Genomic DNA, 27,589 nt, shown 5'->3' with positions numbered 1-27,589 from the left:
CTGTACTTTCTCAGATGGATGCTATTTTTTTCTCTACTACTTAGGAAGAGTGGCTAGGGCCAGACAGTATTATAAGACCTTGGTAAAAAACAAAACTCACCTGACAAAATCTAGGTTTTTCAGACATTTGAGACAGGAATTTTAGGGACACGGGCAGCGTTTTGGACTGGGACTTTCCACAAGCGACATCACTGAAAAAACAACCCATAGGAAACTACCTTCACATATCCTAGACCTTTGGCTCAGCTGTTCACCACAAATGTGGTGAGGTGTTTTACGCTCAGCTGGTATTTGGGCTGTTATCTTCTCCTTTTTGTTCACTTAATAGATCTCTGAGGAGTCAATGAATGGCGCTCCCTAAGGTCAGTGTTTAATTAATTGCCTTGGTCTGGCTGCTATAGTATTACAACTCTTGAAATAAATAGCATCGATTGTACTATAAAATTTGCTTTAAGCTTGCCAACACGCCGGACATCGCATTCCAGCGACTGTTAAGTCATTTGGAGTGCCAGGTTCATTTTGCAGTTTACTATCTGGGTGAGCAGTGGCCAGATGCGCGGGACCTAGGGAGGACAAGATTGGGTCCCTCTCTTGTCCATCATCCTGAGGCTCCAGGCGGGACTGTTTTGCAGTGTGATTTGGAAACTGGCCCCACCTCTGGAAAGTGAAGGGGCGGTGCGGAGGCGGGGAAAAACATGGATCTCTCTTTTCATTGGATCCCTGTCAAGTCAGTCAAACCTCTGCTTTGTTCCCGTTGGCGAGAAGACTCCAGGCAGGTAGCGTGCACGCCGTGTTGGCCCCTCCCGGGGTGGGACCTCGGCTCCCGACATCTCCGACATTTGTTGTTGGGGTTTGGGTCTCATTAATTATTCATTAAGACACTTGAGACGACTGCAGCGATTGGTGGCTGAGAGACCGAGTCGCCTGTGTCTCCGCTGGAGATACGTGTCACCCTCGCGAGGCGGGAGAAATTGCGCATAAATTATTCCAACGAGGAGGGCGGGCCTAGCATAAATTAGTTAAATTAGCCAGGGAGGGAGGGCGGGCGGCCGGCTGCGAATTAGCCTAAGTTCTTAAAGATGGCGGCGGAGCGGAGTCGCTCCCCGGTGGAGTCGCCGGTACCGGCCTCGATGTTCGCCCCCGAGCCCAGCTCTCCGGGAGCGGCCCGGGCCGCGGCGGCTGCGGCACGACTCCACGGCGGCTTCGACTCGGACTGCAGCGAGGATGGCGAGGCGCTCAACGGCGAGCCGGAGCTGGACCTCACCAGCAAGGTAGGCCCGGGAGGTGGCGGCGGCGGGGCCAGGGGTACCCGAGTGGGCCGGACGGTCACCGAGGCGACGGCGGACAGCTGGCCGTCCAGTGGTGCGGCTTACTGGTACGCGGGAAAGACGCAGCCCGCCCACCTGCCGCGCTGCCGGACGTGCGGGGCCCGGGCCCACTCTCGGCACCGGGCAGTGTCCACCCGGCCTCCCGCGCTCTCCGCTCCCGCCTCGATCGCTGCCCCTTGGCTCCGCCACGTGGAACCGGGCTCTCAACACCGGCCGCGCGCTCTGCATCCCTGTCCCTACGTGGGCCACCCCGCCCTCCTCAGGAGGGGTCGCCGAGACACTGGGTTTTCTTCTTTCTGGAGCGTCCGGGACGACCGAGGGTCAAGGTGGCTTGGACAGGGGGCGGGTTGCTCGCGAAGACAGGTAGTCATTCTGAGGTGATTGTAGGGTGGCAGCTGCTTCTCTTCCTGGTCCCTGGAAAGGAAACAGAAAGTAGTTGCTCCGTCGGCGAGAATGATGTCCGAGGAGTGTCCACTTTCCGTGTCCACCCAAACAGTATAAAAAGATGGGACTGACGAGATGGCTCAGCTATAAAGGCGCTTGCCTCCTGAGTTTGACAACCTCAATTCGATCCCCTGGACCTATTGACTCCCACAGGTTGTCCTCTGATGTCCACACGAACGCTGTGGCACGCTCCCCACCCCCATGTAATAAAATTTAAAAACTAGATGGGCAGTGGGCATGACCCACACAGTCTTGCTACCCAGGAGTTGAGCCATCTCTTAGTAGTCATAGGGAAGGAAGGGGTTTTAAATGGTGCCTTCTGAGTTGTTGAGACAGTAGGCAGAAATTAGATCTCACCATCTACTTGGCATCGTGAAAAATAAAAATGTTAGTCTAAGATGTAACTGGTGTTTAGAAAGTGTTCAGTGTCACTAAAGACACTAATGCCCACTTGGAGAGACAGGGAGGCTGGCTGGGTTTCCCCTCCAACTCTTGCCATTAAAGAGGTTCTGTGACCTTGGGAAGGTATCTTAACCTCTCAATTCTCCAGTTATTCCATCAAGGAACTATGGCTGGATTGCAAAAATTAGAAGTGTTTGTTAAGACACCCATTATAGTACCAGATCCATATCAGAGATTCGGGAAGTATTTGGACTAGATAGATGATAATTCCCTATGAGGATTAAAAAGCTGCTGATGAAAGATAGAACAACCCCACCCCTTGCCCTTTGTAAGATAATTATAAGAGAGATTTTTATGGCCCTTTGATGTCTGTGGCCATACTATGCTGAGCGAGTCTCTTCCCATCTAGGAAGCTAAGCAGGGTCTGGTCTGATTACTACTTGGATGGGAGATTTTATGGAGCGTTAAAAATGTTTGTGACATCTCATGGTGGCACAACTACATAAAACTGGAAAGAACCTTTCCCTGCGACCTAAGTAAATGATTCCCAACTATTCTTTCTCCATCTAGTCTCTGCTGAGCACTTGGAAGCCAGTTAGCTTCTTTTTGTCATGGTAGTCCTGTCTAGTTCCTCTAATACCATAATGAGGTTGGCCAAACTCAAGAAGACCTCCATCCAGAAGTAGGAGGCAGTGTAACCCTAGCAGCATCCAGGTTACGATGATAAGTTCTGATGAGTTAAATGGGCATGTTAGAAGTGGGCTGGCTGGATGGCAGTACATGGTCAGGGAACTGAAGAAGCCTGGAAACACAGTGGGGAGTTGGGACAGAGTTGTGAGAGGGTGGTACCTTCGTTACTATTTTATTTAATTGCCATGAGTAAGGAACTGTTACTTCATCACATAGCTGGGGAAGTCCTTGGAACTTGGAAATTGAAAGAGTGTGTGTGTGTGTGTGTGAAAGGAAAGTTGATTGTGTGGAGGAGAGAAGGGGTGGATTGAGTAGATTTAAGCCCTGGAAAGAACAGACTCTAGATTTTATACCTCACTATTGTTAAAAAATGTGGGGAGCTAAGGCTATGAGAGCTTCCAGCAAGAAAAACATTTAATGATTAATGGTGGCAAGATATATGCAGTTTTTGTAGAAATGATTGGGTGAAGATAATTTTGTACTGAGTGTTAGTTGAGCTTGGCCTAGGAGCTTTTGTTTTTGTTTCATTTTGAAACAGGATCTCATTCTATAGCCCAGGCTGTCAAACTCATAGCAATTTCCTTGCCTCAGCTACCCCAGTGCTGGTATCACAGACATGAGCCAGCCCAAATGTTTTATGTTATTCTATAGACTAGGACATTGAGGTTTAGAGAGGTTAAGTTCTTTGTCCAAGGTCACATAGGAGTGTCAAGCCTGATGGCAAAGACCTCCCCAAATAAGTAGTTGATACTTTGTTATTGACGGGATTTACACAGCCCATAGTCCTAATAATACTAACCTTAGTGGCCATAGAATTTTGTTGACAGAGATGGCCTTTCGCCGGCAGTTTTCACTGTAGTAATCAAGACAGCTTAGACAAGGTAGAACAGAATCCTTTTGTTATTGTGGGTGGAGGCATAGCTATAAGTGAGCAGTCTGTCCTTGAACTCCGGGTGCACTGTAGGCAGAAGATGGTGCGGAGGTGCCCTGCTCCGCAGCTTTCCCGCTGTGTCAGGCTGTTTGGGACAACCCCCTTGTGAAGCAGCTGGAGGCAGGCTGTGCACACCACTCCTCCTGTGGGTTGTGGTGCAGACATAACTCATTTTAATATATCATCTGGGTCGTATAAGGCTGTTTCAGGAGAGGCAGAAAGCGCATGTGGGGGCTGCACAGCTGTGTTGCATTAGAGTGCTCTAAGGTTTGCCCAGGGTCTCTGGTCAGGCTGTTAATCAGCTTTTGCTGTGGCGCTCTCTAGTGAGTGTGGTCCTAAGGCTGTTGGTTTCTCTTCTAGCTGGTTCTAGTGAGCCCTACATCAGAGCAGTATGACAGCCTACTTCGGCAGATGTGGGAGAGGATGGACGAGGGATGCGGAGAGACCATATATGTCATTGGGCAGGGATCAGGTGAGCATAGTTTTCCTTTCCTTTATTTTAAACAATTATTAGAGCACAATTCTCTGCCGCCACCTGTTTGACTTCCGTGTCTCCTGTGCACCCACTCTGTAGTGCCTGCAGAACTGTCTGGAGGGGGGACAAGCAACTGAATGCCAACTCCTACCTTAGTGGTCAGGACAAGGTTTGGGGTCAAGGTCCCTTGTCCAGGGGGCCCTACAGTTGCTTCCTCTCCACCTCAGGACTCCTTATTTATGTACAAGGAATTGGAACTTTAGGCAAGGACACCTCATCCAAGGTAAGCCAGCAAGTCCTAGCCAAGCCTAGAATTAACCCTGCTTTGGGTACCTGTAGTTCTTCCCCCATAGGCCCTGTTGTAGATCCCATTATGTTCTGTTTCCTACTTAGCTGATAATCTCTGTGGTTCTTCTTGAAGCCACCAAGAAGTAGACACTCAGAATTTCTTCTTCTTCCTCCATCAAGGTGCTTTGGCCCAGACCACGCTGACCACTCAGTCTGGATAGCTGTGATAACAGAGATCCCTCCTGACCCCTCTACGTCTCGGCAGGCGTGTAGCCATGTGACTACTCTGGTTATTGTCCTCCAACCTACTTACTCATCATAATAGAGCCTGCAGTTTTAGAGACAGGCAGACCCCACGTCAGAGCCCCAGATGAGGTCTTAGAATTGGTTTTGTCCACTGTCCTTGTTTCCACCCTTAGTACCATAGACAGCTCACTATCTTCATCTTCATTACATTATTTTTGCTGAGACAAAAGCCAAAACTATTGAGGATCACTTGCAAGGAGTCCAGGCTGGGCCTGTGTGCATCATTAGGGGCAGTTTTTCTCACACAGACTTGTAGACAGGCACATAATAAATAGTTCTTTGGCAGTCTGAGTCTGAGTTCAGGAGTTCTCACAGGCCTTCTACCAGGCCTCAGAGTGCTTGCCTGTGATCCTAGCACTCAGGAGATTGAGGCAGGAGGATGGCCCATTCCAAACCATCCTGAGACACTGTCTCAAAATAAAAAATATAATAAACCAGAGGTGTAGCTCAGGAGCAGTGCTTTATTGCCTGACAAGGCCTCAGCAAGGCCTGGCTGAATCCTCAGTACTGGAAAAAAATTGTTCTTCAGCTACTTGATACATATTTTAAGGATCTTCTAGATCTTGATACTTTTCAAAGTTCTTTTGGATACTTAAAATTTGTTACCCTAGGATGGGCTTGTAGCTTAGCAGTAGAATGCTTACCTAGGATGTTCAAGGCCCTGTGCTCTGTCACCAGCAATAGAAAGTCAAACAAAACAGAATATAGCTGGTCCTCGCCCACAAGGAGGAAAGACGGCATGTACACAAATAATCTCAGAGAAAACAGTATTTGAAAATGCCTGAAGATGACAGCTAGGGACAAGGACTCTGTCTCTATATCCCATCATGCCTGCCTTTGAGACGGCTCCCCTATCTCCCTTGTCCTTCCCACGCCTGCCACCCCTCAGCTGTGGTGCCTATCGCCTGAAAGAAGACCTGGTCAGAGAGATAGGCAGACTTAGAGGTCACCTGTCAAGGAAGGAAGGGAGTCCGTCAGTGTTGCCAAGTGCTGCTAGGCAGCGGGTTCAGAAAAGGCCATTCTGCTTGATGATAAATCATTGATTCCTTGTGTGAGTTCATTAAGTATGTCTCTGTCCTGCCTTAAGACAAACCATTCATAGGTCACTTCCTACTTCGTAGGAAACTACAGAAAGGTCAGTTTTGACAAGGGGTAGGACTAGTCTTTAATGATCCAGACTCTATTTATTTATTTACTTTAATGGGATCTTGCTTTGTGATCCAGGCCGGCCTTGGATTTTATCCGCCTGTCTTGGCCTTCCCCATAGACTCAGACTCCCCTTTTCTCTCCTGCTTTAATGCAGTCTAAATTTTGCCATAGCTCAGCAACTCACAACTAATTAACTCTCCTTTGGGAGGTAAGATATAATACTCATTTGCCCATCTCCCACACACTCAGCAAAAGCCACACATCATCTTGGTGACTCCGTCTGCTGGATTCTTTGGAGGCAGAAGCCATCTGAACTGGTTAAACAAGTCGAACATCAGACAACACTGAATCAATTGCAAGGCTCCCAGAGGTCAGCTTCATCTCTAGCTTCTCCTGGGTCCAGAGCCTGCCCCTGTAGCATGGAGAATGGAGACATGGAGACCTTCCTCAGAGAAAGGGTTTTTGTGTTTTGGTGTTTTGTTTCGTGTAACACGAGTTCTGGCTTGTTGGGGTTTCTGTCCTGCCTGGTACCCCACAGCCAAGTGAGGTAAGGCAAGTCCCAAAGAAAATCACACACAGGACTCCATAAGATTATAAACTGATTGGCCCATTAGGTCAGGCTTCTTATTAGTCCTTGTAACTTATATTAATCCATTATCATTATCTATGTTAGCCACACGGCTCAGTACCTTTCTCAGTGTGACAGCTCACATGTTGTCTCTTCGGTGGTCTGGGCAGGAATGGCGGGGGGAGCTTCCTGCTTCCCAGAATACTCCCAGTCTCTTTGCTCCACCCCTACTTCCTGTCTGGCTTTCCCGCCTATACTGCTTGCCTGGCCAATCAGCGTTTTATTAAAATATGATTGACAGAATACAGACAATTCTCCCACACCAGTTTTGTTTTGTTTTGTTTTGTTTTGAGACAGGCTTTCTCTGTGTAACCCTAGCTGTCTTGGAACTCACTCTGTAGACCAGGCTGGCCTCAAACTCACAGAGATCACCTGCCTCTGCCTCCCAAGTACTGGGATTAAAGGTGTGCACCACCACCACCTGTCCCTCAGAGAAGTATTATGTGAATAAATAGATTAAAACTTTGTATACCATCCAGAGGGACTCTTTTCTATACTTGTGTGTTCTTCATTTAAGGTTGATATTTTAGAAACAAGTCAGTGATTGTCTAGTAATTTGGGGTCTGGAGCCTGGAAAGTTCGGGCTTACTTATGAATTGTTTTCTTGTCTTAGAATACAAGTAATATCAGGCTGGAGAGTGTGTACTGCTCTTCACAGGAACTGGGTTTGGTTCTGATGCATGTTAGGAAGCTCACAGCCACCTATAACTCCAACTCCTGGGGATCTGACACCATATTCTGGCCTCTATGGACGTCTGCATTCAGGTGCACATTCCCCCACATATACATATAATTAAAAATAAAATCTTTCAGCCAAACAGTGGTGGTGTACACCTTTAATCCAGCAGAGGCAGGTGAATCTCTGAGTTCGAGGCCTGAGTGGTCTACAGAGCAAATTTCAGGACAGCCAGGACTACACAGAGAAACCCTGTCTTGAAAATCCAAAAATAAATCAATAAAATCTTAAGAATAAATCAATAGTAAGAAAATGAGAGTACTAATACACCATCTCATAGTGTCCAGGCACATTCCATGAGCTCAAAGAGTGCATTTGGCATAGAAATGTTAGTGTTAGTAGTGGCAGGTTTTCAGGGTCCTAGGTTATAGTTGATTTATTATGGAATTGCTTGGAAAAAAGAACCTCAAAAGTTTCTTAATACTAAGCCATGACTTGAGTGCTCATTTGGAGGGTCCAGCAGGGAACACAGTTGTGTCATACACTCATCCCTGAAGAAAGGTTCTCTCTAAAGGAAGGTCATCATCTTCAACTGAGCAAATGGAGCATTGAGAGAGGGAGGGAATACCTGCCTAGCCAGCCAGGGCAGCCTAATCACCATAGCGATGAGGGGAGTGACAGATGGTACAGCAGGGGACACGGTGTTGTATTTGTAGGAGTCAGGAACAGCCACACAGAGGAGCTGCTCCTCTGTGAGTGGTGGCGAGTGGGCAGAGGAATCCACATGCACAGAGGCATGGAGACATTGGAGATGCGCATTTGGAGGGCCAGATGTACTCCAGTGAAGAGAGGAGAATGTGAGGTAGGGGGGGTTGAACAGGTAGGCAGGGTTCTTTTATGGTCCTTGAATGTCATGCCAAAGAGGTGAGACTTGTGTTCCCAAAGCCTAGGAAGCTGTCATAGCACCTTGAGTAGTGGAATGTTTGTGGGAAGAAAAGCGAGCTGGCAGGACAGAATCTGATGAGGTCTGGTATGGTCTTTAGTAACTGGACACTGGCTTTTCTCCTCCTAACATGATGAAAGTGGTGTGTTTAGACAAGGGTAATGTGCCCACCCGAAGGTTCTGATGGTGAAGGTTACATTGGTACTGGCCCCTATTGAAAACCAGCAAGGGAGGTAGATAGTGTTTCTGGTAAGGATGACAGCCATCCCCACCTCAAGGGACCAAAGCTCATTCAGTGGTTCATTTAGAACCCTCTTCCCAGTTGCTCTCCCTTGATTCAGTTGTTTTACATTTTCCAAACATCTGAGGACTTAAGGCAGAAAAGCTATTCACCACAGAATAGTTAAGATATGGTCCCCATCCTCAAGATGTTCTGTGTAGCTGGACAGTGGTGGCATACACCTTTAATTCCAGCACTCATGAGGAGACAGGTAGACAGACCTCTGTGAGTTCGAGGCCAGCCTGGTCTACAGAGCGAGTTCCAGGACAGACTCCATAGCTATTGTCTAGAAAATACAAAAGACTTTCTGTGTAGTCAGGGGAGCACACGCACAAGGTCATGGTGTGGCAGATGCTGTAAAGAAGGCCTCAGAGCAGAACCGAGAGGATCTTGCCAAAGGGTACATGCTGATTGGCTGTCTGGGGTGAGAAGTGAGGGTCGAGCTAAGACTAGGGGAGGGGGACCGTCGCTTAAAGGACTTGGAGCGGAAAGGAATACTGTTGGTTCTGGAAAGTCATTTGGAGATTTTGATGTGAAAGTGGCAATGTTAGAACCATGGTTTCTTTGAGAGTTTAAATGTATGGGGACTGTGCTAGGTGGACTGCTAGGGATGTTGCAGGGGCAAGACATACAGACTAGATTCACTGAGACCAGTTATTTAGTAGAGAATGGTCCCAAATCAGGCAGCAAAAGAACACCATAAAGAACTGGAATCAGCAGGACTGGGCTGATGAAGGGTCATGCTTAGGAGACTAGAAGCAAAGTATTGTCTTTATTAGAACAGGGACAACAAGAGAGGGAACAGCCAGACAGTGAGAGGGACAGCAGGGAAGGAAAAGCATCTGCATTTGGAATCAGAAGACTCTAGTTTACACTATGGCCCCTCTGCAGCTCCCTAGTTCTCAAGTATCTGGTTTCTGTTTACCTTTTTCTTCCTTCCCTCCCCTCCTCCCCTTTCCCTCTTTTTTCTTTTTGAGGGGAGCTTCACATTTATGATCCTCCTGCCTCATCGTCTTGAGTGCTGGAATTGTCAAGTTATTTACTCCACTATTAAAAGGCAAAAGTACTGCCTGAATTGTAGGGTTACAGGGAGTGTCCAGTGCTTTATTGATTCTGGCCATTTGTGTGCTGCCGCTTACAGGGTGAGTGGGTGAGTCTGAATATCAGACTTCTAGGTAGGAGTTTTCATGTAGGACACTGGATCCCATGTGGATCCCATGTGGAGCTTGGCAAGGTAGCCAGTACTAGACAAGAATATCTTTAAAGCCTTTTTTTTTTTTTTTTGAGACAGGATTTATCTGTGTAACAGCTCTGACTGTCCTGTAACTTTGTAATTAGCTCTTGTAGACCAGGCTGGCCACTAACTCACAGAGATCCACCTGCCTCTGCCTCCGAAGTGCTGGGATTAAAGGCGTGGCCGCTCACTACCGCCTGACCCGTCTTTGAAGTCTTGGCAGTTGAGACTTTAGAATAACTAAGGTGAAAGTTTAGAGGGAAAAGGGGGCCTTTGGTGAGTGGACTAGCAGAGGCTGGCATCCAGGGTGGGGCAGGGCTGTAGCTGGTTACAGTGATGGGGAGCACTGGTGATGATTGGTGATGGCAGCTCTTCTAGGAGTGGTCAGTTCAGAGCTCTGGGGATGAGTGTCAGCAAGGGTTGGCTAATCTCATTCCTTGGTTTCCAGAATTGAAGAGACGGTTAGTAGCTTAGGTGAGCAGAGACAATGCAAAAAGGGGTGGTTTTCTTTCCTTGGAGTTAGCGGGCTTTCTTTAGGGAACTTGAGGAAGAGAAGGTGGAGGAACAGGCTTGGTCTGGCAAAGTTTCTGGGTGGTGAAAAAGAAGAGAACACCCTGCTACAGGGTGTGTTTTGGAAGGACCGAGAGAAAGACTGAGGGAGTATGGACACCAAACCCCGTGCTACAGAGAAGCACCTGGTGCATTGCTGTTCTTAGACTCTAGGAAGCTAGTTGCTCAGCCTTTTCCTGCCCACCTCCACATCCTAGGCTCATATTCTTTTTCCAGGTGTTGACTGGATACTGTACCTGAGCCTTCCTAGTTATAAACCGTCTCTAAGATAATCTGGACACCCCCTCCCACAACCTCCCTCTTCCTGCCCTCGTTGCTTACCTAGGGCATTGGAATTTCTCCCTTACCTGGCTCCTGCTTCTGGCCTCTTGCTTATTGCCTAGAATGTCTTCCAGCCTACCTTGCTCTGACCATGTTATTGTCCTGCCTGACCCCCAGCTCTGGTACAAACCATTTGCTGTTATCTGGTGTAATACCAGCTTCCATTTCCCTCTGTTCCCTGATGCCATCAAGCTCCCAGTGCCTCTTCTTGTCCCTGCGTGGTCACTGTCTGCGAAGCTTTCGGTTTTGCTTCTCTTCTATGATACTCAACTTCTAAAGACCCAGTTTGGGGTCAGCACCCTTGACGCTACCCTCCACATTCTAGATTGTACTTTGTGTTTTCTTCCTTCAGCTCTACAGGGTAGTGCTCAGATCCGTATTGACATTAATTAATTTCTTGTGTCTCTCCCTTGGGGCTGTGAGCTCACTGAGGGCACTTATATTCCCAGCACCCAGTATGAAGCTTGGCATAAGTTCAAGGAGAATCGCAGTGGCTCATGAATGAATTATCCAGTGCCCTGCTAGGAGGGGAAGCTGTGGCACTACTATACATTAACTCTGTGTGTGCCTGTGTTGTAACTGTTTTTCTGAAGTGCCAGGAGGGAGTCTGTTTAGATAGAGTTGACTGACTGGCTTATTGGCAGGCTGCTTGGTCTGAACCCCTCTCCTGTTGATGTCTGGGCTCTTGTCACCAGATGGGACTGAGTATGGGCTGAGTGAAGCTGACATGGAGGCCTCCTACGCCACAGTGAAGAGCATGGCGGAACAGATAGAGGCTGATGTCATCCTATTGCGTGAGCGTCAAGAAGCTGGTGGCCGTGTACGTGATTACTTAGTCAGGAAACGAGTTGGAGACAATGACTTCCTGGAGGTCAGGTGAGGAGACCACAGACCACTTGGAGGGGCTTCACAGAGCGTGTGGTGGAGCCTGTGGTCTTGCCGAGTCAGTACTCTCCCCTGCATCTCCCTTCTCCCAAGGTGGGAGAGTATGGGGCTCGTGGTCTTGGCAGTGTGCTCTTTGTTTCTGTGTTCCATCTGGAACGTGTGGGAGAGACCCAGCCATGCATTCTGGGGCCAGTCTGTGGCTATATTCAGTTTACCATCAACCTGAGAGGCTAGAAAATGGGGGCTAGGGAGATACTTTTATAACTTTGCGGGTATTTCCAGCAGTGGGGTTAGGACTGTGAGCATTGAAAGAGCCAGGACTTCTGACTGACTCTGTGCTCCTTGGGTACAGCTCCAGGAACACCCACCCCCTCTGTGCTCATCCAGGAACTGGGACGTCGTGAGCCAGAGGGCTGGGATGAACCCTCCCTCGGGGACCCAGGCTCTGGCTGAGTAGTCTTTCCAGGAACTAGCTCTCATACTGGTTTCATGTCCATGCAGGGTGGCAGTGGTAGGCAACGTGGATGCTGGCAAAAGTACACTCCTGGGAGTCCTAACACATGGGGAGCTGGACAATGGCCGTGGCTTTGCCCGCCAAAAACTATTCCGCCATAAACATGAGATTGAATCTGGTCGAACCAGCAGCGTGGGCAATGACATTCTGGGCTTTGACAGTGAAGGCAATGTAGTGAACAAGCCCGACAGCCATGGTGGCAGCCTCGAATGGACAAAGATCTGTGAGAAGTCCTCTAAGGTGATTACCTTCATCGACCTGGCTGGCCACGAGAAATACCTGAAGACCACTGTTTTTGGCATGACTGGCCATTTGCCTGACTTCTGCATGCTCATGGTAAGTGTCAAGCTTCCTTCAGGAGGGGACCTGGGGGTGCTATACGAAGGTTCAGGATCTTTCTGAGACTATTGGCTGGAGTAAGGATGGCAAGTTGGAATCTCAGGGAGCTCAGCCCTCTGAGCTCTGTGATCTTCTCCACAGGTGAATCTTAATCTTTCTCCTGCATTTAGATCAGGGAGGGGACCTCCTGGTATAAAGCAATATATTACTCGCAGATTTCATTTTTGGAAAGGCAAAGGGGTTCCTCCTTACTTAGTGCCTTCAGGAATGTTTTCTCTAGTGTCTGAGGGTACTTTGAGAGAGTGGCCCTAGATGGCACCCTCTGAGATCAGCCTGGGGAAGAAAGAAGAAAAGCACCTCACATCTGGAGCCAAGGGTAGCAATCAGCAGGGCCTTAGGTGATGTCTTCAGTGCCTGGAAGGGAAATGTAGCAGCCATTGTACAGCTCTTTGGGGGAAGCTAACAGGGGCCTGGCCCTTTTCTCGCCTGGTGGCTTGCACAATGGGAAGTAGGCCTTCCTTGTCCTAGGGCTCCCAGAGGGCAGCTCATCATGTCGGGTCACCAAAAAGGAGAAGGGCAGAGGGCTCAGCTCTGCTCATGTGTGTGCATGTGTGTTCTGCTGAACTTCTGTACTTTATGCATAGCTTCAAGGGGAAAGGGAGGGAGGAAGAGAGTGCAGTGCGCACACATGCTTAGTGAGTGAGTTTTCAAGTCCTTCCAAAGCCCCTCCACCCTCCTGGTTCTTCAGCTGCCTGTGCTAATAAGTGTGGTAAACACAGGCATCTGTTGCTACAGAACGTGCTCAAGTTACCCCACAAACAGGTTCTCAGGCCAGCCTTCAAATTGGAGAGGGGAGGAGCAGTATGTGCTGCAGGGATGTCCATCCCTCTCTGCTTGCGCTCTTTGGGCAGCAGTTGCTCTTACTTTTGAACCCTTGCAAAGGCTGTCACTGACTCTCTTGACTAAGGAGAGCTGCCATACCAGAAGGCATCTCTGTGGAAGTCCACAGAGGCCACTGGGCCTGTGGCCATTAAGAAAGGTTTAAGGGGTAAGGAAGATGACTCAGTGGGAAGCAAGCCTGGTGACCTAAGTTTGATCCCCAGTGCCCACATAAAGGTAGGAGAAAACGAACTCCATCTAGACGTCTCTTGACCGTTAGATGCATGCACACACACACTAATTTTTAAAATTTAATTTTATCGAATCTTGTGTGTTTGTGTGATTTGCCTGCGTGTATTTCTGTGGACCACATGTGTGCCCAGTGCTCACAGAGGTCAGAAGAGAGTTGTAGCAGGCTTTCTTGGACTGTCAGTCAGCTCCCAAATCGTGACATGGAGACTTTCTATCAGTTATGAGTGCTCAGCCTTATCTTATGCTTGTCCCACTAGCTCTTATAACCTAACCTCTTTCTCTTCATCTACATTTTGCCTCGGACCTTTTTATCTTTCTTTCCTTCTGTACGTTCTACTTGCTGGCTGGCTGACTGGCCCTAGGCATCTTCCTCTTTCTACTTGATTACTCCTATTTATTCTCTCTGTCTGACAGTCCCTCCCTAGCTGTTGGCTGGTCAGCTTTTTATTAGATCAATCAGGTGCCCTAGGCAGGCAAAGTGAAACAGCATCACACCTTTACATAATTAAACAAATGCAGCATAAACATATGTAACACATATTTGCCCAGTTAAACAAATATTTCACAACAGAGGGTGTGAGATTCCCCAGGGTCTAGAATTATAGACAGGTGTGAGCTGCTTTGTGCATGCTGGGAATAGAACCTGGGTCTTCTGGAAGAGCAGCCAGTACTCTTTACTGCTAAACCATCTCTCAAGCCCCTAATAATATTTTTTTAAAAATTTTAAAAAAATTCTTACCCTGCATATATTTTTTAAACATGAAGGGTTTGGGAACTAACTTAACATAAACATTTTTCTTTCGTTTTTTTTTTTTCTGTTTGTGTTGTGTTAACTAACATGTGTAATAATTGTCCTACTTATGAGGTTCAGAATATTTCAGTGCATGTATACAGTATATATGAACCATATCAGTTAGCATCTCCTGGAGAGACATGCTACTGTTGTACCATAGCCCTAATGCAGGTCCTTCTTGTCATGTCTTTACTTTAGAGACTCAAGTTCTTCATTTAGTTAAAACTGTAATGAGGAAGGACAATGATGGGATAATCTTCACCCCAAACAAAAATTTTCCTGTCTGACTTTTAGGCCATCATCTATTTATTAAACGTCTATAGACAACAGAAAAATACTTAAGGTATTCTGCCTCCCCAGAATCCCAACCCTCAGGAGGTGGAGGTAAGAGGATCATGACTTTGAGGCCAGCCACCTTTTTTTGTTTTTGTTTTTCATTTTTTTTTTTTTGTGTGTGTGTGTGTGTGTGTGTGTGTGGTGTGGTGTGTGTGTGTGGTGTGGAACTTGCTCTGTAGACCAGGCTGGCCTCAAACTCACAGAGATCCCCCTGCCTCTGCCTCCTGAGTACTGGGATTAAAGGCACGCACCACTACCACCTGGCTAAAGTTTATTACCTTTTTTTTTTCTTTTCTTTTCTTTTTCCTCGAGACAGGGTTTCTCTGACAGCCCTGGCTGGCCTGGAACTCGTTCTGTCGACCATGCTGGCCTCAAACTCAGAGAACCACCTGCCTTTGCCTTCCAAGTGCTAGCATTAAAGATGTGTGCCACCATTTTCTGACATCTTTTTCTTTTCTTTTCTTTTTAAATATTTATTTATTTATTATGTATACAATATTCTGTCTGTGTATATGCCTGCAGGCCAGAAGAGGGCACCAGACCTCATTACAGATGGTTGTGAGCCACCATGTGGTTGCCGGGAATTGAACTCAGGACCTTTGGAAGAGCAGGCAATGCTCTTAACCACTGAGCCATCTCTCCAGCCCCATCTTTTTCTTTTTTAAGTAAATAAATAAATAACAAAAACAATGAACTATCTTGTTACTATTCCACAGTAATGAATTTTCAAGGGGGGAAAAAGTAACATATAGAAACCAATAGACCATTCTCAGGTTCAGTGTGGGAACAACAAAGTGAGCTGCATTTGTATTGAAAAAGAGTGGGAAGAAATAGCTGGAGGACTGGAGATGTAACTCAGACAGGCAGCAGTCAGCTAGGGCAGCAGACAGGGGCAGCAGACAGCTGGGGACAGCAGCAGACAGCTGGGGGGCAGCAGGAGACAGCTGGGGGCAAGAGGAGACAGCTGGGGACAGATGGGGGCAGCAGACAAATGGGGGCAGCAGCAGACAGCTGGGGGCAGTCTCCAGATACTACAGTGGCACAATTCCTCTCCCTACACACAGTAACATACACACAATTGACTTTTTAAAAAAATTTTTTTCTTTTAAGACTGTCTCACTATGTTGTCCTTGCTGGCCTGAAACTTGCTATGTAGACCAGGCTGGCCTCAAACTCATGGAGATTGCTGCCCAAGTGCTGGGATTAAAGGCGTGCACCACTGCACCCAGCATGGATGTATTTTTTAAAAGACAACAGAGAGCATGTAGTAAAGTTCCCTTCTTCCTTTGTTCCAGAGGCAGCTAGTTTTTTGTGTTCCTACCAGAGATACTTTTTTAAAAAGTGTTTATTTTTCATTTTCTGTTTATGAACATTTTTCCTGTGTGTATGTATGTATTTGCACTGTCTGTGGTATCCTTGGGTCAAAAGAGGGCATTGCATCCCTTGAAACTGGAATTTTGGACAGTTTGAGCCACTGTGTAGTTATGAGAACTGGATCTGGGTCCTCTGGAAGAGCAACCAGTGCTCTTAACCTCTGAGTCATTTCTCCAGTTCCAGAGATACAATGTGCTCATATACCAAGTGTCCATTATGTTGTCAAACATCAGGTGACCCTCTAAAGTAGACGTGTCTGGCCCTGTTTTAAAGTTGTGTTAACTGAAGACCAAAGATGTTAAAGTGAACACACTTTGGGGAGTATGGAGGGCTGTGCATCCCAGACTCTTTTAAATGTCCTATTGTTTACAAGACTCCTCTGGTTTTTTGTTGTTGGTTTGATTTGAGTTTTGTTTGTTGTGTCTATTTTTTTACAATACTGAGAACTGAACCTTGGGTCTAGTGGTGCTAGGCAGAGTCTATCCCCAGCCCAGCCCTTTGTTTACTTTTTTTTTTCATACAGGGTGTCACTGAGTTTTTCAAGCTGGCTCTAAAAGTTCTCTGTAGCCCAGGCAGGCCTCAAGCTCAGGCTTCTGAGTGGCTGGGGTTGAAGGCTTTGTCGCTGGGGCCTGCTTTTCAGGTGAGCTCCTCCTGAGCTCAGTTAAGTGAACTTCACCAGCCCAGCTTTCCCCAGCAGGCTGCAGTCCCCACTTACCCAGCAGCAGTCTCTGTCTCCTTGTCCTGACAGTTCCTTTCTGTTGGGGCAGGTGGGCAGTAATGCTGGCATCGTGGGGATGACCAAGGAGCACTTGGGCTTGGCATTGGCACTCAATGTACCTGTCTTTGTGGTTGTCACCAAGATTGACATGTGTCCTGCCAATATCCTTCAAGGTAAGCGAAGCTTCCAGCTGCAGCAGCCTGTGGGGTTGTTGATGCTAATGCAGTACGCTCTGCTCCAGGGCCTCAGCCCAGCCCCTTCTGCATCTTTGTCTGTGCTAGACCTTGACTCAGCTTCCATCAGCTGAAGTCTTCTACTTCTTCCTCTCCTGTTTGGCTCTTGATTTAAGAGAAGTCCAGAATTTCCTTCTGTTTTTTTTTTTTCCTTCCTGGTTCCAAGTATAGGATCTATGAAATCCCTAGTCTGCCATTTTCCCCAGTCTAGTCTGCCATTCCCCCCCAGTCTAGTCTGCCATCTCCCCCCAGTCTAGTCTTCCATCTTCTCCCAGTCTAGTCTGCTATTCCCCCCCCCCAGTCTAGTCTGCCATCTCCCCCCAGTCTAGTCTTACATCTTCCCCCAGTCTAGTCTTCCATCTTCCCCAAGTCTAGTCTGCCATTCCCCCCGCCAGTCTAGTCTGCCATTTTCCCCAAGTCTAGTCTGCCATCCCCCCCCCAGTCTAGTCTGCCATCTCCCCCCAGTCTAGTCTGCCATCTTCCCCCAGTCTAGTCTTCCATCTTCCCCCAGTCTAGTCTGCCATTTTCCCCAAGTCTAGTCTGCCATTTTCTCCCAGTGTCCCCAACAGCTGGCATGTGCTGTACCATTGAAGCAGATGTGTATGGAGAAGTTTGGGCAGAGATCTTTTGGCCTTTAGCCACCAGAGTTTCCACACAGGCCTTGGGAGTGGGTCTCTACACCTCCTCTTTGGTGCTGCAAGTTGAATGGAACACTGTCTCCATTAGAAGGTCTCATAAGAAGGGTCCCTGCACTGGGCGGTGGTGGTGCACACCTTTAATCCCAGCACTCAGGAGGCAGAGGCAGGTGGATCTCTGTAAGTTCGAGGCCAGCCTGGTCTACAAGAACTAGTTCCAGGACAGAATCCAAAGCTACAGAGAAACCCTACCTCAAAAACAAACAAAACAAAACAAAGAAAAAAAAAAAAACAAGAAGAAGAAGGGTCCCTGCAGATTTGTAAATGCTCAGAATATTCCTGAGATGAGACCTTCCAAAAAGCAAGAGCATTGTGGAAAGAACATCATCCTTGGGAACCCAAGGCACTTGTCTGTGTGTTCAGACTCATGGCCTTAGAAAAGAGACCCATCTGTATGCTCTCTATACACTAGCAGCATGTACCTGCCCTGCTTTGATCTTCCTTTTTGCTTCTCCAGGCATTGTGACATTTAACACTGGTCCGTCTGTCTTTCTGTCTCCTGCTTGCATCAGTATTGAGTACAATACCCTGGAAGTCTGGCCAGAGAGAAGCCTGTGTCCCCTAATTCTGTTCCATTTCACCCTTTAAGAAACCCTGAAGCTACTACAGCGCCTGCTGAAGTCACCAGGCTGCCGGAAGATCCCTGTCTTGGTGCAGAGCAAAGATGATGTGATTGTCACAGCCTCCAACTTCAGCTCTGAGAGGTAATGGGGGCAAGGCTAAAGGGTGGGGAAACACATGCTTCTAAGCAAGCGCCCTTGCCAGCAGGGCCCAGCGAGCCATAGGCCTAAACCAGCTAGTCAAGCGTGAGGTCTCCTGGACATGGCTGGAAGAAATAGAAGGTTCTGTCTTTGTATAAGTCTCCTAGGTCAACAGGGTTGTTCAGAGCCTGTATCATTCTGAATTACTGATCTCTCTGAGGTTGAAATCCCGGTTGGAACATCTCATCCTTACCTGGGAAATGGGGATATTATTAACTTCCTGAATTAGTCAGGGTTCCTTAGAAGCACAGAATCAATGGAATGAATATATATCACACGGGATATATTAGATTGGCTTATACAGTGCAGGCTGAATAGTCCGACAGTGGCTCTCTGCTTGATGGAGAGGCTGAAAACTCCATAGCTGTTTCATCATTAGTTCCAGTGTGGAGCTGAAGTCTTCAAGGACCATGGAGCTGCTGGTCTTTAGTCCATGTTGCAAGGCCAAAGAAATTGGGCTGTGATATCAGTAAAGACAGGCAGCCACAGCAGCAATAGCAGAAGGTGCGCTCACCTGTAAGGAGTGAAGGTGGGCAGGCAGAGGTAGAGCTGCTTCTTCCTTGGTCCTCTGTTTATTTTTAATTTTTTGTTTGTTTGTTTGTTTGTTTGTTTTTGGAGACAAGGTCTCTCTACATAACCCTGGCTGCCCTGGCACTCACTTTGTAGGTCAGGTTGGCCTCGAAATCAGAGAGATCTGCCTGTCTTTGCCTCCAGGGTGCTAGAATTAAAGGCTTGTACTACCATGCACCACGCTCCACCAAGCGTCTCTTGGACTTCTTTGTATCTTGGCCCAGTGCTCTGAACTGACCACTCACCAAACATTACCCAGGGCCTCCCAGCATTCTACACAGATACAACCCTGCCTACCCTGGGGGAGGGGATACCTTACTCGACTGTTCCTTCTCACAAATAGCCTCTTAGTTGCTTCTAGATCCAATCAAGCTGGCAACCAAGATTAGCCCTCATATTCCTCCAGAGAGGGCGCTTGGGTGCTGGAGTAGAAGTCATGAGCATAGAAGGCACCAGCCTATGCCTGACTGGTGGAACGCTGTCTTTTTATGACTCACTGACTTTTTTTACTGTTTCTCAAAAGCCTTCTAATCACAGGCCCGTTTGGCATTTATTTAGTGAGTCTGTTCATGCATACATGTTTATTGGATGTTTGTTCTACCAGGCTCTTCCTCCAGATATTAATGCATCTAGATTCTAGGTGTTGACTTGAGCACAGTGCTAGGCTCTTTAGCTCCTTGGTCCAAAGTCATCTTTTGATAACAGTTCCTTTTCTTTGCCCTGAGCCAGGGCTTCCTTGGAGCCACCTGTCCCCTGACTTGGTCTGTGCTTCAGAGAAGCCTGGCATTTGGCCTGTTTCTCTAGCCTCATGCTGTCTTCAGTGCTACCAGTTGTCCAACAAGGGGCCGTATTTCAGGGGTACAGCCATGCTCCAGCTCCTTAGAGTCCCTAGTGTGAGGTACTAAGGAAAGTGTGCAATTCCTGTTGTTGAGGTAAGACAATGAGAAGGAGGGCCAGAGTGACCTGACAGGAGGTCTTAGCTCCCTAAGCACCTCTCCCTTATTTCTTCTCCTCTATTTAGAATGTGCCCAATATTCCAGATCTCCAACGTCACAGGTGAGAACCTCGACCTGCTCAAAATGTTCCTCAACCTCCTGTCCCCCCGCACCAGCTACAGGGAGGAAGAACCTGCTGAGTTCCAAATAGATGACACCTACTCTGTACCCGTGAGTGCCTCTGGGTGGGGCTGTACAGGGTGCGTGGGCACTTCTTGCTCCGGGCAGCGAAGGAGTCTGTGGTGGGGATAGGCTTAATAGGCTGGGTTCTTCTCCTTGGCAGGGTGTGGGGACAGTAGTGTCCGGGACCACGCTGAGGGGCCTTATCAAGCTGAATGACACTCTGCTACTGGGCCCAGACCCCTTGGGTAACTTCCTGTCTATTGCTGTCAAGTCAATCCATCGCAAGCGCATGCCTGTCAAGGAGGTACGGGGAGGCCAGACGGCTTCCTTTGCACTAAAGAAGGTGAGTAAAGATAATTCCAGAAACTCTTCTTGAATTCTACTAAGTCTGAGCCAAGCACTTTACTGTCTTCAGTTCTTGTGACTACATTGCAAGGCGCGGGTTACTGACCGCTTTTTCACAGAGGAGGAGACTTAAGTTCACAGCGTGGTAGCCTTTCCAAGTCAGGACTCGGCCCAGAACTGTTTCCCCCTGAGCTCTGCCCCTCCCTCTGTAGCCTGAGCAGTTGCCACTTGTTCACAGTGCAGTCGGATAGGAGTGTCTCTCCTGTGCACAGTGCCACCCTCCTAAGCTTAGGATGGATGGGATCTGCGCCACATACTCTTACCATTCAGTCTTCCATCTCCTGGGGTTTGGGATGAGTACTAGCTCTGGGGTCGCCCACCTTCCCGTAAGCTACTAAGAAAAGTGGGATATCCTTTGTCTTCTCCATGGTCGGGTTTACTGATTTCTTGCACCTGCCTGTGTTCCTGGCTCACCCTCCAGGATCCAGTGGCTGGAAAGCTGAGCTCCTGTGCAGTCTTCCTTGCCTCCTAGTAGCAATGTTTAGCTTGCTGCACAGCACGGAGGCTGCCTTGTGCTGTCTGCATTAGGTGGTGAGGAGTAGAGCTGTAGGAGTGGTTTTCATCTCTGGGACCAGACTAGGTAAACCTGAAGGACACCATGGTCCTTGAGCGCTGTGTTCTCCTTTTTCCCTTCAGATAAAGCGCTCATCCATCCGGAAAGGCATGGTGATGGTTTCTCCACGCCTGAATCCCCAAGCCTCCTGGGAATTTGAAGCTGAGATTCTCGTCCTCCATCATCCCACCACAATTAGTCCACGCTACCAAGCCATGGGTAGGTGTCCAAGATCCTGCCAGCCTCAGAAATTCTGTACTTGTGCCTTCCCAAGGGAGCTCCGGCAATCTAAGCCCAAGGCTTCCAGCTTCAGGCAAGGCAGTTCTCTATCCTGTTTAGCCCAGCGCTGAGCAACACTAGTTAGTTGTTCAGTCCTCAGGAAACACCTGCCCACATTTATTCAGCCAAGAGTGTTGATGTGCCTGCTGGCATCATCAAGGTGCTAGGAAGAGCCCTTTGGGAAGGCATATGTACACACAGAGGCACTCGCTCTGCCACATGGGACTGGGTAGGGGAGAGATGGAAGGAGGCAGGATCAGATCTGAGAGTAGACTGCACTGATGTATCTGGCTCTCAGAGTTCTTGTCCTGTCGTAGAGACACGACTCCAGCCTGAGGCCACAGGGTAGGTCATGCATGCCCTGGCTCTGGTTCTCTTGACAGTACACTGTGGGAGCATCCGGCAGACAGCTACCATCTTGAGTATGGATAAAGACTGTCTACGCACAGGAGACAAGGCTACTGTCCACTTCCGCTTCATCAAGACCCCTGAGTACCTGCACATAGACCAGCGGTTGGTGTTTCGGGAAGGTCGTACCAAGGCTGTTGGTACTATCACCAAGGTATGATTGGGGTAACCACACCTGCTCAAGGAAACTTCAGTGTGCTCTAGTCCAGTAGCCATGAGTACCACAAGCTCCTCTTGAGAACCAGGAGTTGTCTTCATTCTGGGACAGAGGTGTGGTCCCTGCCCTGGCAGAGCTGAGCCAGTACTAGGGGGTGGCTTCAGTGATGTCTCTGCTTCCCCAAGAGCTGTCCCCTGAGCCTCCTGCCTTGGGCTTTGGAAGCTTTTTGTTTGTTTTTGTTTTGTTTGGTTGGGTTTTTTTTGGTTTTTTGTTTTGTTTTGTTTTTTTGAGACAGGGTTTCTCTGTAGCTTTGGTGCCTGTCCTGGAATTAACTCTTGTAGACCAGGCTGGCCTCGAACTCACAGAGATCCACCTGCATCTGCCTCCTGAGTACTGGGATTAAAGGCATGCGCCACCACCTCCCTGCTTTGGAAGCTATTTTGAAGGAGAGAAGGTGGCATTGGGGTATGGTGCTCCTCCGTAGGAGACAGAGTGTCTGGGGAGCCAGGGCTGACCTGAGGTGCTACCTCTGGGTCCTGAGGCATGCTTGGGACTTTACCTGAGGATTTCCCACAGCATGGTAGATCCCTTTGTAGTGAGTGCTGGGTATCGTGGGGAACATGGTTGGAAGGTCCTATGGTGCTTGGGTTGTTTTCCCAGAGCCCACCTTTTGCCTACTATAGAGCTCACCCATGGTCTTGGGTAGGACATTTGGTAGAGGATTTGACCCCTGCTCATATAGAAGACGTGGTTTCCATGTCTGAGCTAGAAATGAACTTCAGGCTGTCTTTTCTTCCTGAGAGGCGTCCCTGTCATGTTGATAGTTTGCTAGAGGCTATAGACCGCACTGTAGTGTCCTGTGAAACCCAGCAGCCAACCTTCTTTTCTGCTGTATTTGAGATTGATTGAACTTGGGCAACAAGGAAGATTCTGAGACACTTGCTCCTGGGTGATAGCTTTTATGATTTCTGACAGGTATTTATTTTCTTTCTTCAGGGGGCCTGAAGTTAAAGTATGGTCCAAAACAGGCTCTGGGCAGCCCAGACCCTACCTCAGGAGTAGGGTGGCAGAAGTTCAGAGCTCTCTGTAGGAATAGCAGCTGAACCCAGAAAGGGCTGGAGCCTTTCTAGGCAGGGAGAGGCTGGAAACGAGGCATCTGTTCCAGTGCTGTGTGGCCCTGGCCTCAGAATGGGAATGGGAAGGCCTCTTTGCTCTGCCACGCTTCGCTCAGAGCTGGGCAGGCAACTCTGACATCATGCTACCCACTTGGCCTCCACAGCTCCTCCAGACGACCAATAACTCTCCCATGAACTCCAAGCCCCAGCAGATTAAAATGCAGTCCACAAAAAAGGGTCCCCTGAGCAAAAGAGAAGAAGGAGGTCCATCTGGCACACCAGTGGCCGGGGGCCCCTCAGCTGGAGAGGAAGCTTCCTCTTTAGGAACTACACAGGCTGCTACATCCAGTGGTCTCCAGCCACAGGTAAGTAGGGCCTCTTACGGCCTCCAGCATGATTCTGGGAGGGGCAGGACTGATAATCCAAGTGGTCCTGATTGGCATTTGTTTTTAATGAAATAAAGAATAGAAAAATGTCAAGGTTCCCCTTTTTATTTTGATTTTTGTTTGTTTTTTGTTTTTTTCCTTTGTTTTTTTTAAAGACAGGATCTTGGGGAGGGAGGAAGAACTGGGGTTGGTATGTAAAATGAAAAGTAAGGGGTTTTTTTTGTTTTTTTTTTTTTTAAAAAATAAAAAAAAAAGTGATGGGGGGAATAGGATCTCACTCTGTAGGACAGACTGGCCTGAGATTTACTCTGTAAGTTAGACTAGCCTTAAACTTAAGGCAGCTTCCCTCAGCTTTTCTGGTGCTGAGATCACAGGTGTGAGTCACCACACCCAGCCAAGGCTTCCCTTTGATAATACGAATATATTTGGTTTCTAGTGCTGTGTGTGCCTGAGATCCAGCACACCTGAGAGACACTGCCTTAGAGCTCCTTCTCCGAGCATGAGGGAGGTGAAGGTGGCCTTTGCTGAGCTCACAGGCCTGCTACCCCTCCCTAGTGCCTGCCCCGTGTTGTTTCTCTGTAGCCTTGTTGGAGTAGGCTTCTGAGCCTTACTCTCACACAGTGCAGGTGCTCATTCTCTTCTCTCTCCTCCCAGCTCTCTCCTCTTCCCTCCCCTTGTAACCCCGTCCCACCCCGAGGTTCCTGAACCCCTCTCCCAGTTAGTGATGTATGTTGACTCCTGTCCCCCTGTTCTTTTCTGACCAGCTCCCCTGCCATCACCACACACACCTACAGCTGCCAGGAAGACTCCGTTTCCCCATGTAAACTCGTGACTAGGTTAGGGCTACAACATGGTCATTGCCTGGCCCTACTTTAGAAAACCACCATTTCTCAAGTGCCTGCTTTCTTTCTTTTAGCCCAAGCCCAGCAGTGGGGGCCGGCGACGAGGGGGCCAGCGCCACAAGGTGAAGTCCCAGGGGGCCTGTGTGACTCCTGCCAGCGGCTGCTGAATATTCCCCTGGTGCACTTGACCACCCATGGGATCCTTACTCTGGCTACTGCTCACCAGCTGGGCAGAGCATCTTTGACCGCCACCCGCCCACTCCAGCCCACAGCCAGAGCATCCTTGTTGCCACAACCCCCATTTTCCAGGGGGCATTGTTAATTTATAAGATGAGGATGGACTAGATGCCCAAGGACTGCCCATCTCCCACTGCCTCCTCCCTTACACATCTTTCGTACATCTGGGCCCTTGATTTCTATTCTCTTTATTATATATCTCTGTCATGTGTGTGTGTGTGTGTGTGCGTGCGTGCGTGTGTGTGTGTGTGTGTGTGTGTGTAGGGGGTGTGTGCAGGAATGCAGCTGACCCTGTCAGTCTCTGTTTCAGTCCTGGCTGGCCACTCACTTTTGAGAGCTGCCACCTGTCCTTCCATCCGTATCTGTCTCAATGAGATCCTCAGATCTTTTAGGGAACCTCAGGAGCCCAAGGCACCTGTCTTCCCAGGGCAATTGCCCCTCTTAGCTGGAAGCTCTTCTTTGGTTTAGTAGCTTCTGCCAGAGCAGGGATCCCCCAATCTAAGATTTGGGGAATTTAATGGAAAGTGGTGGCTTCCCCTGTCTCTCCTTTTCCCTCCTAAGCTCCCAGACAGGTAAAGTCAAAAGCTCTCCAGCGGCACCTGTATGTGTGAGAGCGTGGTGACTGCATTACAGGACTGCCCACCCTGACTTGTTTGTTTTCTGAGACAGGGTTTCTCTGTTTAGCCCTGGCTGTCCTGGAACCTGCTCTGTAGACCAGGCTGCCCTTGAACTCAGAGATCGCCTGCGTCTGCCTCCCAAGTTCTGGGATTAAAAGTGTGCACCCTACCACCTGGCTGCCCACTCTGACTCTTGACCCTTGCCATGGATCCAAAGAACTGGGTGGGCTTACCCCTGGAGACAATCCTGGGCTTGCCTGGCTGGCCCTGGCTGCTCCGACTTCTGTGCCCACTGGAGGCTTTTCCTGTTCCTCTGCCGAGCCTCAGCGCACAGGGTACTAGACTGGGTCCGGGCCTTCCTGGAATCTGGTTTTATAGCCCCTCCTTTGGTGGGGGAGGGTAGGTACTCCTCTGAGTTGAGCCAGGACTAGAAACCCTCCTTCCCCACATCACCCCAGCATAGCTGCTACAGCTGTGGCATCACAGCAGCGAGAAGCCTGGGCCCAGATGCCCTGACTGGCGTGTGTAAGGGCAGGTGGCAGTGGAGATTCTTCTAGGCCATCAAAAGCACTGCTGCTGGGGTAGAGTAGAGTGGGCAAGACCTGCACCCTGACCTCAGGCTGGGGTGCTCCTTCTCAGCCAGGACACACCCAGCTGGCTGGGTCCCTCTTCAGCCCCACCTCGACTCCCAAGCTCTCTTTCTTTCAATTGGTCCTGACTGCTCTTTCCTCCCTGCCCTTCCTCCCAGCTGTTTCTAGTTACCACTGCCCCGTGGCCATGGACTGACCAAACCAGCATTCACAATAAAAGTTTGTTTTAAGTTGACAGTGTCATGTTCCCTGCCCAGCACCTCCACCTGGAGGTTCTGCCTGCCTTGTGCGCCTGGTGGCAGCTGAGGGGAGCAGGGCCTCCAGGAGCCCCACTTCTGCAGGTGTAAATGCTCCACTAGCTATCTTTGAACCCCACTTTCTAGGTTGTGTGGATTCATTGAGAGTCAGGGAGACAGGTGTTCTGGTCAGGCTGAATGCAGTGTGGTGCTGCTGTGGGTGGGCTTGCTCACTCCACAGCTAGATGGACAGTCACTGCTGCCATCTGTGAGACTGACAAGACTGGAGCTCAGGGAAGGGAAGAGCCGTCGCCAGTGGATTAGTTCCTGTTCACCCTACAGCTTTTCCCAGCCAGCTGGAGCCCACTCCTCTGAATCCAGCTATTTTCACCTGTGTGTAGTTCTGGCTCAGGCTGTAGTAATGGGACTTCAGCATGGTGGCACATGGCACAGTGGAGTCTGTGACTTCCTACAGCATTGGGCCACAGTAGAGCTTCATTTCATCCTAACTATGGCCCTTTAAGCAGTGGTGGTCACTAGAACTACTGTGTTCAGGAACCACTCTGGCTTCAGGCCCTCAGGGAGGTAGGTGTGGATATGGCCAGGGGAGCTGACTGAATTCAGTGTTAAATGGTCATTAATGGGGACTGCAAAGGTCTCTGCAGAACTCAGCCATTCTCAGCTCTCCGTTTAGAGAAAATACCGGCCCATCTGTAGTCAATAAAGTTGCTAATCCATGAGTCTCATAAGGGCAAGAAGTAGCCTTCTGTATGTGCAGTTTGCATGTGCAGCATCTTTCCTAGGACTGAGGCAGTAAGGTGGGTGGGATGGAGGTGGCCAGGTCCTCACAGCACCTGCAGAAGCTATTCAGGCTCACTGGTGCCTGCCACTGAGATGATGTAACAGGAATGTGCCACAGTGCAGGGGTACATTTGACTGGAGTTGGGGAGTTAGGGAGACAGTTTGTGAGGGTCAGACCATGAGAGGCCCAGAGGATTTGAGTGTTCAGGTCGAGAGGCACTGAGCCCTAATGGTGTGTGGCAATTATGGAACTATTTGTTAGGGCTCTTCCTGCCCAGTAATATCAGTTTTGTGGAAGAGAATGAGTACATAGCGTGCCCCTGGGCTCTGGGCCAACTTGTACTCCAGCCAGTACCCTCTCCTGCCTGCTGACCAGTTCGTGCTTTTATTTTCTCAGCCATGGCAAGAACCAGCTCTGGACAAGATGCCATGGTCAGTAGGAGGCGCCTCAGCCCTGAGCTGAATCTCGGCAGTCCCCAGGCCCTGGCAGATCCTGACAGACTCTTTCAGGAGAAACCTCCTTAAGCCTGAGACCCACTGCCTGTGTTTAAGCAGAGACAGGGAAGTCTTCCTCCTTCATGGTACTCTTGATGACAGCTCCCAAAGTCATTTCACTCCCTCCTTCCAGCCCTCAAATCCAGAAACACTGCAGTGGACCTTAGCTGGGGTTCCAAGTTCATCCCAGTGGTTTTTAACCAAAGGCCTCAGTTTCTGGGCATTAGGACTAAGTCTTTGGGTACAGTGGTTTAGCTAAGAATTCAGTCCCTTGTCTAAGAGCAGCTGATTTGCTTTATGATAACCAGAAAAACAAAAACAAAACAAAACACATAA

General features: G+C 48.9%; 1 protein-coding gene across 1 annotated transcript; it reads left to right on the top strand.

Annotated features, from left to right (window-relative positions):
* The first annotated feature begins 1,064 nt into the window (after nucleotides 1-1,064).
* On the top strand, nucleotides 1,065-25,956 carry Gtpbp1 (GTP binding protein 1). The gene is made up of 12 exons (XM_087898970.1): nucleotides 1,065-1,271; nucleotides 4,156-4,267; nucleotides 11,361-11,541; nucleotides 12,052-12,400; nucleotides 16,805-16,928; nucleotides 18,273-18,387; nucleotides 20,036-20,180; nucleotides 20,293-20,475; nucleotides 21,174-21,309; nucleotides 21,753-21,931; nucleotides 23,214-23,414; nucleotides 24,352-25,956. Exons 1-12 carry the CDS (start codon nucleotides 1,080-1,082, stop codon nucleotides 24,442-24,444), a joined length of 2,010 nt encoding a protein of 669 aa, XP_087755096.1. The 5' UTR covers nucleotides 1,065-1,079; the 3' UTR covers nucleotides 24,445-25,956.
* Nucleotides 25,957-27,589: the final 1,633 nt, after the last annotated feature.

The sequence above is a fragment of the Myodes glareolus genome, chromosome 19 (genome assembly GCF_982192425.1).
Source record: "Myodes glareolus chromosome 19, mMyoGla1.1, whole genome shotgun sequence".
In the NCBI taxonomy this organism is placed as follows: domain Eukaryota; kingdom Metazoa; phylum Chordata; class Mammalia; order Rodentia; family Cricetidae; genus Myodes; species Myodes glareolus.
Note: the sequence above shows the minus strand (reverse complement) of the source record. Positions and strands in the feature narration are given on the sequence as shown.

Excerpts from the sequence above, each read along its gene's own strand:
- Gtpbp1 (XM_087898970.1), top strand. The coding sequence starts at position 1,080 with ATGGCGGCGGAGCGGAGTCGCTCCCCGGTGGAGTCGCCGGTACCGGCC. Across the intron at positions 4,268-11,360 it reads TGTCATTGGGCAGGGATCAG|ATGGGACTGAGTATGGGCTG; the intron begins GTGAGCATAGTT and ends TCTTGTCACCAG. Across the intron at positions 21,932-23,213 it reads CTGTTGGTACTATCACCAAG|CTCCTCCAGACGACCAATAA; the intron begins GTATGATTGGGG and ends TGGCCTCCACAG.